Source organism: Chiroxiphia lanceolata, chromosome 7 (assembly GCF_009829145.1).
Source record: "Chiroxiphia lanceolata isolate bChiLan1 chromosome 7, bChiLan1.pri, whole genome shotgun sequence".
In the NCBI taxonomy this organism is placed as follows: Eukaryota; Metazoa; Chordata; class Aves; order Passeriformes; family Pipridae; genus Chiroxiphia; species Chiroxiphia lanceolata.
The window spans coordinates 21,023,213-21,033,139 of record NC_045643.1 but is presented as its reverse complement, the minus strand read 5'-3'; the positions used below and the strand labels follow the sequence as shown (position 1 = coordinate 21,033,139).

Here is a 9,927-nt window from a genome sequence, read left to right as displayed (position 1 = left end):
CTTTACTGCTATAAATTGTTCATGATATGTCTTTTCTTATATGCATCAAACATAGCACTTGCTGCAGAGATGCATGTGATTTGTCTTCTCTCCTGAGAGATGGTAATTGGCTTCAGTTTACTTAGGCTACTGCAGTACAATTTATTTTCTTAACTTAGCCAAGCCTCATGTTGCAGTATGTTTTCTTCTATGAGGGTTTGAAGTATTTAATTTGTTAAGTATTGGAGAGTATGCGTTACATTACAGAGATGAAGCACACCCCTGCTCTGTGGTGTTTAGTGGAAACAGATCACAGCACTTCAAAATGATTAAATTTTTTTTTCAATGAAGTACAGTATGCAATTAATGATGGACTAAGAAATGTTGAGTACTCACCATTTCCATTAACGGATTCATGAATTTCACAGTAAATACATTTGACTATTCAGGATCTTACCTTGCCATAATGGCAGTGCTGCTTTTCTTTGTTGTGGCCAGTCTGCTCCTTCTTGGAGGAAATGGTTGGGCTTTTTTTGCCACAACACACTGATCTCCTCCTTTGTTAATATTACTTCAGTGCTGAATTAGCTTCAGATAGTTCTGTAAGCTCATTACTCTTTTATGACTGTGCACATGTTAGTACTGCCACATTAGTGCAAGTGAGACACCGGGACTTCTGTGAACGCTTCCTTGGGAACAGCATTAAGCTGTGCTGCCCTATGAATTAATTTGTAATGGAGTGAACAGGAATATGTCTCCTTTCTGGGCATCCATGTGGAAATTTTTTCATCTAAAAACTCATTAAGGAAAAGTACCGAGCAATGAACTTATACTAGGAGAGTGACCCAGCTCTACTGTCAGCATTACTAATGCTCTCATTTTGGCAATACGTGCAGATAAGGAGTTTAATACAGAGTGGAAGGCATTTGGTCTGTGATTGGACATGTTGAAAATTCACCTGGATCACTATAGTTATACAATGACAATTTTAGGAGCTAATAAAATACAGGAGCCCCCTTTGCTGACTGGAAACAAAGGAGGACAAACAGTGGAGAAGGACTACATGTATAATGTGGTGGGAGTATATGACCATGCTTGACTGGACTAGCCATCACTACTGGCTTGCCTAGTAGCACGTAGAGAGTTCTTTCAAGTGGCAAATGTCTTTCAAATGTTCTGGAAGCGTAGGAGAAGAGTAATGTGAGATTTAAATTATACAAACTTGATTGATTTCTGTGGGAAAAGGAATAGGTAGAAGGGAAGAAGTTGTTCACAGAAGTAGCAAAGTGTAATTAGGAGGACACACATGCCCTCAAAGCAGTTAGCCTATTTCCAATCCAGGTTAAACCAAGACCCTCAGCCGTTCCTGCTACTGCACCAAAAGGATTGTCAGTGTTTTCGCACATATAGTACTTGGTAATGAAGATGGATACAATAACCTTAATTTGCAGAATACTGTAAGAGACTCCAGGTTCCTGAAAATGAATTATGAACTGTCATTCCTCATCAGGAACACTTGCCAACCTGTTCACAGAGCAAAAGTTCTGCGGATTTTAGATGCTGTTTTGAACAGGTAATATGAACAGATAAAGTAAAATACAGTTGTTAGATATGAAATCAGGAACCATAGAAGCAGAAGAGCTCCAAAAGTATCTGGAAGTAAATTGAATCATTTATAACGTTAGATGAGGTAGTCAGAGGAGCGCTGGAATAAATAATGTACATGACTTTGACTTCAAGGATGTGCATACTGGCACTGACAGAAGATAGAGGATTCTCACATTTGGGCCTGCAGGCCAGGTGCTTGTAGGGATGCCCAGCCAAATGTGGAAGGCCATGTCTTGAGCTTTAACCCTGTATTGTAAGAGGGCCAGGGGCTAATGGTATGAGCAGGCTAGACAATTCTGCATGTTCTTAGTAAGACATTTTTTCTGGTGTAGGGAAAGCCATTCATATAAGCAAGTATGGCTTCCCTATTGCATGGTAACCCAGCTCAAAGACTGCTGCAGCAATTGCTGATGCTTATTGTATTAAGAGATTTTAATAGATTGTAGTGTTGCAATGTTCCATCACTTATTTCATGGTTATATAATCAATTCAATATTTAGCCAAAATATGGGTGATATGGCATTATATCCACATATTAAGAAACACTGAAAACATGTCAGTGACCAAACTCCAGGAATATTCTACTTACTGTTAATTTTTAAATATAATAATATATTTTAAATTCAATAAAATAATATGGTGTTCCAATGCCCTATATCCTTCTGCCCTTGAACAGCTTGACAACACTCTATTAAGTCAAAAGTTACTGTGTAACATCCAGATATTATGGTTATGCACACTGCTTAACACAGCTGAGTTTCAGTATGGTTCCTTTCTTGTGAGATCAAGTGAAATGGTATTTATCGCTTTTGAGAATTACTGGAATAAAAAGAATCACTGTACAATGAAACCCAATTTTTATCTGTTTGCAATGAGCACTTTGGCTGAATGTTACATGGGGCCAAACAAAGGAACTTCGTTGGTGAGTTTGTTTGCATATTTAAAACATGAGCATTGCTCATAAAACATGAGCAGCTTTGGTGGCAGTACTGTGGCAAACTAAAACAATACCTTAGGTACTGAGCAGTGCCTTTATGGTTGAGAAGGGCTCTTGAGGGTTGACAGAAAGGCTGTTAGGTTATCCTGTGTTGTGACAAAATGTAGAAATGAGCAGAGTCTGATCAAAGTTCTTAGATTAGTTTTTTTTAATTATTTTACCTAAAAGTTAAAATAAGGTACTTAGCTCTACTGAAAAAGAGAGCATTCTTTATTTGCACCAAAACCAGTTTTTGTCTTGCTTTAACCAAGAGAAAGACAGACAGAGCAAAATTAGCACAATAAAAAAAAGAAATCTTTATTTTTTGGCTCATTTGTAATATTGTTTGCGTTGTTTATGATAATAACAATTTCCTGCATGCATTTCACCAACACATTACAAGTCAAAAGCATTTGTAAAAGAAAGATTCTACATTTCATGTTAGCTTGTGTATGAAACACAAAATGTCCTGATGTCCTTGGTTATACAAATGTGCCATTTTTTTCTTGGGAAATATTTTATTTGTACAAGCCTAATGCAGCGTGATTCAAAAAAGAATAAGAATAGACTATGTAAACAGACACTGCAAGTTAGCAAGGATTTAACGAACTATGAGACTATCTTGGAACTTCTGATGCAAACAGTGCTAGAAATTTGCACGATCCCCTAATGCTTTCCTTGTTATGTCCTGTAACTATTTGGAAACAAGCTGGGTTCCAGATTTACACAATTTACTTCACATTGAAATATATGCAGATATAATATTAAAACAAGATAGTCTACAAACTCACTTTTTTTTTTCTCATAGTGTGATTATGCCGGTTTGGAATTACTGTGGTTAGAAATTAAGCCATATGAATGAGAAAAGAAATATAAGAAACAGTGATCTAAAGTTGAAGACACTTTTCTTATATACAAAACTGTTGCCAAATGGTATTTCTTTACATTATTTATATGCTAACCACATTTTCAACAGGTTAAACAGTTTGTAATATGGCCTGTACAGTCTGATTCTACACCATATAGCAGCCACTTCAAATTTAAAATGCAAAATTAAAAAAGCTCATAAATAGCTGCAAACTATTGCTTAATGATTTGAAAGAATGAGGTCTGGTTGGACAATTTGATTCACTTCACCACTGACACATGGTTTCCTATAGTGGAGACTGTGGACAGTGGAAGGACCAAGGTACAGCAGCAAAAGCATTGCAATGCATCAGTGATACTCTCCTATCTATAATGACACAGAATATAACATGTCCTGTTGAGCTCTTGTGAATTAACCACACTGTGGTACATATCTGATGCAATTCAATGTGGCAAAGCCATTTAATTCTTTGCTCAAATATGCACATCAGTATGCAGGTAATATTTACATGGAAAAGGGTATTTTATGGATTCATTGGATGTTGGCCATAATGAGAGAAGACAGCAACCAAAGAACAGTCTAGGAAAAAATCTGAGCTGTTTAAAAAAAAAGAAGAAAACAAAAGAGCTCCCAGATATATTTTGGTGAAGCTATTTTTCTAGTGCAGAAACCACACAATATTTTTTGAGCTGTAAATATTTTAACAAAACCATGAACTTGTTCATGTTTAATGATTCACATAAAAATAAGTCATTGCAGATTCCTGTAAAATAGAGGAGGCTTTCCAGGCACATTAATCTGGATGCACATAATCTGGATGCAGCCATACAAGTAGTTAGAACACCTCAAATTTAAGAGCAACCCTGACATGAAAGTTCTTAAAATCTTTAGCTTTGTGCAATGTCATATTTTTATTTATGCATGAGTGACAAGTGCAGCATGCCTATGCAAATCACTTTTATCTGTACATTATAGAGAATCTGAGAGTAGAACTCCTGGTCCTCAAACCTCTTTCCCCAACATAAAACCTATTACAAAAATAGTCACATATAATAGTAAACAACCTGTGAATTAAAAAATGATAAATACACTAATATCGATTTTGTAAAAATATGACAAATGTAGCTGTTGCATTACAAACAGTGAAGAGAATTACTGTTCTACATATTGTGAAACATAAAGTATCCTTTTGCACTCATTTCATGCTCTGTCTTCTCTGTGGAGCCACTTTTCCCCTCATTCTTAGCAGTGTCAGCTGTAGTGAAAACAGTAACCTCTTGTCAAGTTTTTTACCCTGATTGACAGAGTCACAGTCTGATGATGGAGGTTCACTGTTTTGTTATAGGCACTGACCTTAAGTATATATATAATGTATATATGCACACACATGCGCGCGCACACACACACACACATATATGTGTAAAAACTGTCAGTTTGGCATAAACCTCCTGCAGGAGTCCAGTTGTTGCTTCATTCTCAAAGACTGTAAACATGTTGTCCCACAAGAAAATTCTTAGATCATTATTTTTTATTTTCCCTGATGTCTTTACCTTTGTAGTTCTTTTCTGCTTTATCTTCTCATATTTTTCTTTGTCTGGCTTTGTTACACTGTCATAAGAAGGTGGGGAAGTTGTAGAGGAACTCTCATCTGTTTTTTCCGGAGTGGAGTTCCCCTTTAGTTTATCAATAATTATCTCTTTTATAACTTGTCCATCTCCTTCTTTGTTTTTATTTCTATTATACATACTAGACACCTGTTTAACTTTTTGCCTTAAAAGATAACATCTGTAAGCACGCTGAATGATGACAGCAGACACCTCTTCCTGCTTTCGTTTCAATGTGGTTGTAATTGGTTCATAGGAGACTTTAGAAGGATTGGCTGCCATAAACCGATCTTCCATCTGTATTCTGAGGGCATCCATCTCTCCACTTTCCCCCAAAACACGCTTTGTGAAAGCAAATAGGATGTCAAGGCAGTGAATTCTGTCACCGCTCACCATGGGCAGATCCATTGCAATGAGCTGGACTTTGTTCGGTTTTGCGATGAGAAGAGGCGGATCTAATGAAGCTGCAAAATCTGATAGTTTACTATATTCTATGAATTGTGTTGCATCGGGATCAAATTTCTCCCAAACCTCATAGAACATCTCAAAGTCGTCCTCGCTCAAGGGTTCAGCACTTTCCTCAGTAGCAACACTGAAGTTCTCCAAAATCACAGCAATGTACATGTTCACCACTACCAGAAAGAGATGATAATGTAGCTGACAAAGAAGAAAATCCCAACAGAAGGGTTGCCACAGTCACCTTTCACAGAGCTCCCAGGATGATCTTTATGGGGATCACCGTCGGCTCCCCACTGTTCAGAATCGGGGCGAGCAAACCGTCCCAGCCAGCAGACGTGGTTCTGAAACAGGCAGATCATGCTGTTGCCAAACGTTTCAAAGTTGAACATGTCATCGATCCCAACTTCCCTCTTAACATAGGCAAAGTTGGACATGCCAAATCGCATAGATGAACATGACCAGGAAGAGCAGCAGACCAATGTTGAACAGAGCAGGAAGAGACATCATCAAAGCGAAAAGCAGAGTGCGGATTCCCTTGGCGCCTTTATGAGGCGCAGGATTCGACCGATTCTGGCAAGTCGGATGACTCTGAATAGTGTGGGGGACACAAAGTACTTCTCAATCATCTCAGCTAAGAACATACCTAGAGAAAAAAAAGTGAATAATTAAATCCAATTTTAAATTTATTCATTACCTATAGAAATTTATATATTGCTATCTCCAAACAATCAGTATAAGGAGTCTATGTTATAGGAAAACATTATATAAGTTATTACATTTTATTGAAAGCTGTTATTAAGGTGGAAGCATCTTTCTTGTGTTGAATTGCTATCTCAGAGAAGGGAAATAAGTAAGTCTGCCAGGAAAGGGAAGTTTATATCTTAGATACAGTTAATTCTTGAAGCTGAGCCTATAACCACTGTCTTTTATGAAGGACGATGTTGGCTTAATTTTTGCAAATTGGTGATTTTTTAACAGATCTACACTGTATCAGCAAATCTCTCTCAGATATGTCACTCTTTAAGAATAAAGGTTTATCACATGCCTCATTTGCACCATGGAGAGTCATTAGCTTTTAACTGACAGAAATCTATTTACCAAGATCTCAGCAAAAGTAAAGAAAATCTCACCTCTTTCACATAGTTTTCAGTTTTTGTACTGAAAGCAAACCTGTGGTTAGTTTGCATACATCACTGAACATTACTCTTTATATTTGTGCATGTTAATCTAATGTGCCAAACAGTTCCTTTATGTCTTTTGATGTGGAAAGTGACAGTAAATCTAATGGGAAAGACAAAATCTTATATGCAACATTTCATATATTGTATGCCATAAAGTATGAAGATCTGAATCAACATGTAAGTCGACAAGGAAAGAGAAAATTTCATATTTGGTATCATAACATTCTTGAAACAAATGTTCTCTATTCCTTCCACTAGTTCTTTCTGGAAAGGGAATTGCTCTTACCTACTATGGAGAGAATCACAACAACAAAATCAAAATGTTCCAGCCTATAGTGAAATAGTAATGGCGAAGTGAAATCAATTTCAGCACAAATTCTCCGGTGAAAAGGATAATGAACACCAGGTTAATCCGGGATAAAATTGTTTCCATTTCTTTGCTCTGGTCGTCTGTTTCTACCATCATTGTGACCATGTTAAGGCAGATAAGTATCATGATGCTGATGTCAAATACTTGTTTTGTTACAAAATCAAAGATCATGCCTTGGAATTTGTTCTGCAAAAACAAAGATTGAATAGTTTATACTCTGAAAATATTTGGCTTTACAAATGCCAAATGGGAAAGCAACTCCTTCAAGATTTAGGAGTGCAGAGCAAGACCCTAAACAGTATAGGTGCTAATATATGCCCAACTCATGCTGTTTTTTGTCTCATCCTGTTAAGAGTGAATCAAGAAGTTCAACACTGCTGGCTGAAGAAACAGGAAGGGAAACAATGCAATAATAAGAGTATAAAAATGACAATTGATATTATTGGTGTAAAAAAAGCTGTTATAACTTGATAGCCAGCAAGAGTACCAGCCAAATAGAAACTAATTTTCTTATCTTTATTCTCAGATGGCTTTAGAATGCTAGCCCTCTTTCTTCCCTAAACTAATTGTGCTTGGTGAGATCATTAGACCACTGAAGTTACATGTCTCAAACACATCATGACTGCAATATCCTAGCTTTTCTTTAGTACTTAGCGCAATGTTTATTGCCATATGTCTCTCCTTTGAAAGGCTATTTATAACTGCTTGGTGCATAAGGTGCAACAAGTAGTTTATTTTTTCCAAACACTGTAGGAGTTCAGTAAATAACAAGAGTAGTGTCTTATCTCAGAGACAAATTTATCCTAGTTTATGCTTTACTTCCTAGGGCATTCTTTTATTCCATAAGATTTTCTGCATCTGTCTTTTTCTTTCAGATTAGGTGACCACTGCCCTTTCTGTCTTCAGCAGCAAGGGCCAGTGCATCCCCATTTCCTACAAATTCTCTGTGAGGAGAAAAAAAACAAAAATGAAGTTTATCCCTGGTAACAAGAACCAATAGATGATCCAATCAACTGTGATTTTCTAGGACTTTGGCAGGGAATTTTGAAATTTATCACATTAGCCTCATTAAATCCTACAGTTCACACTTCAGAGTGAATGTTTTTAAATGAAACGTGAGTGATCTAATCTGATGGATTCAAAGGGGACAAATTCTACATTTACAAGAAAATAAGTGAAAAAAATATTTTCTTGTCAGACATATAACTTTCTCTTTCAATATCATAATCTCAAATGAATATTTAATATTAGGAGTATATGAATCAAATTGCTCTTACCACTGGCCTCGGAATAGGTTTCTGTGGCTTTTTGGATCCAAGTTTTTTCATTGCATTGTAATATTTCTTCTGTTCTTCTGTCATAAATATATCCTGACCTCCAAAGTAAAGAAATAATATCAAAACTAATTATTATCATGTCCACACATAAAACATTTAACTATGATATGTCTCTCCGTAATATAACATATCATTTATATTTTATTTATATTTTTAAAAAGGGTTTTTTCAGCTATTTATAGTGTGGATGCCCATATACATTCCTAACACACAGAGAAACCTCGTTACTAGTGCCTTGTCCGGTTGACAGTAGAGTTTTTCCAGTGTCTTCACTCTCACATTTGCTGACACAGCTAAAATGGTTGTTTCTATACTGATGCTGGTGAATAACTTGCTGATTAGAATATGTTTAGGGAATAGAAGAGTGACTACTGTCTTCCATGTCCTGTATTCTATATAGATTTTTAGGATTACAGCTAGACAGGTCTATAAGTGGCATAACTTTGAGACAAAAGGTGTGTCAAGAGAGTGCGTCTGTCTCTAATCTGTGTGTTTTAATGACCAAAAAAAATCACCTTTGATATAAACTTAAGAAAAGTAAACCATATAATGCCATAGCAAATTATTAATTAAACCACTACTGGAACCTTGACTAACTCAAATTAGCTCTTGTTTGCAGATGCAAAAGCTGCCAGTCAGATGCACAACTGACTGACTGAATTTCAGTATAAGTAAATTGTGCTTATTGATGAGTCTGCACTGTCAGATGGCAGCACAGCGTCAAAGTCACTGTCTGCTAAACTGGCTGTCACAGCCTGAAGTATCATCATAATTGAAAGTAACCCCAGATGTGTTTATGAGTCTTTTAAGAAGCTAAAAAATATTTTCACATGGAAAAAATTCTGTAGTTCACAATTTTCTATTATCATATATTCTGTTTAGTACTGCTCGTTTTTATTTGGTGATTGCATAAATGCAAATCATATGAGACAGCTTTTTCATACAAAAATTGAGAATGATCGCAAGGTTCTAGTTCTTTTTGGCACTTGAAGGCTAAGAATTGTGAGGCTTCCAAGCATCTTAAATGTGATTAATTGTATTTTTAGATTTTTAAAGTTTTTTAAAACAGAATTGTATGCATTATCAGTAGTATTATTTTAAACATACTTGTGTGTCAAATCTATACAGAAAAAAACACCCTTCCCGTTACACATTTATTATTGATAAGAAATTATAGCTTGTATTTGTGTCTAATGACTTCATCTCATTTCTCACAAAAGTGTGTTAGAAAAACAGAGCTCTTTTGTACACATTTTAACTTGTATCTATAAGCTTATTCATGTAAGGGCTGTTGGATGTATTCTTAATCGACTCTTTAATCAGTTTGCAGATCCATTATCCATTGTATGAACACAATGCAATATTGTATCTTCATTAAATGTCAACAGTTTATAAGATTAATTAATTTATCTTAATTCTTTAAAGTTAATGAAAAAAAGAAATTATTTCATGGCAGATAATATTACTTCTAATCAAACCAGTGATACACATTCCCTTTTTTCATCTTCATTTCAGCTATTTACACAATCTGCAAACTATTATGAA

The 9,927-nt window shown here is 35.8% G+C and overlaps 1 protein-coding gene across 1 annotated transcript in view; it reads right to left on the bottom strand.

Moving 5' to 3' along the window:
* Positions 1-2,773: 2,773 nt before the first annotated feature.
* Positions 2,774-9,927, bottom strand: part of LOC116789617 (sodium channel protein type 3 subunit alpha-like) — a 73,761-nt gene continuing 66,607 nt past the window's right edge. The window contains 9 exon segments of the mRNA XM_032693630.1: positions 2,774-5,679; positions 5,682-5,784; positions 5,787-5,835; positions 5,837-5,935; positions 5,937-6,042; positions 6,045-6,137; positions 6,962-6,997; positions 7,000-7,231; positions 8,323-8,427. Coding sequence (XP_032549521.1) covers positions 4,760-5,679; positions 5,682-5,784; positions 5,787-5,835; positions 5,837-5,935; positions 5,937-6,042; positions 6,045-6,137; positions 6,962-6,997; positions 7,000-7,231; positions 8,323-8,427 — 1,743 coding nt within the window. The 3' untranslated portion in view covers positions 2,774-4,759.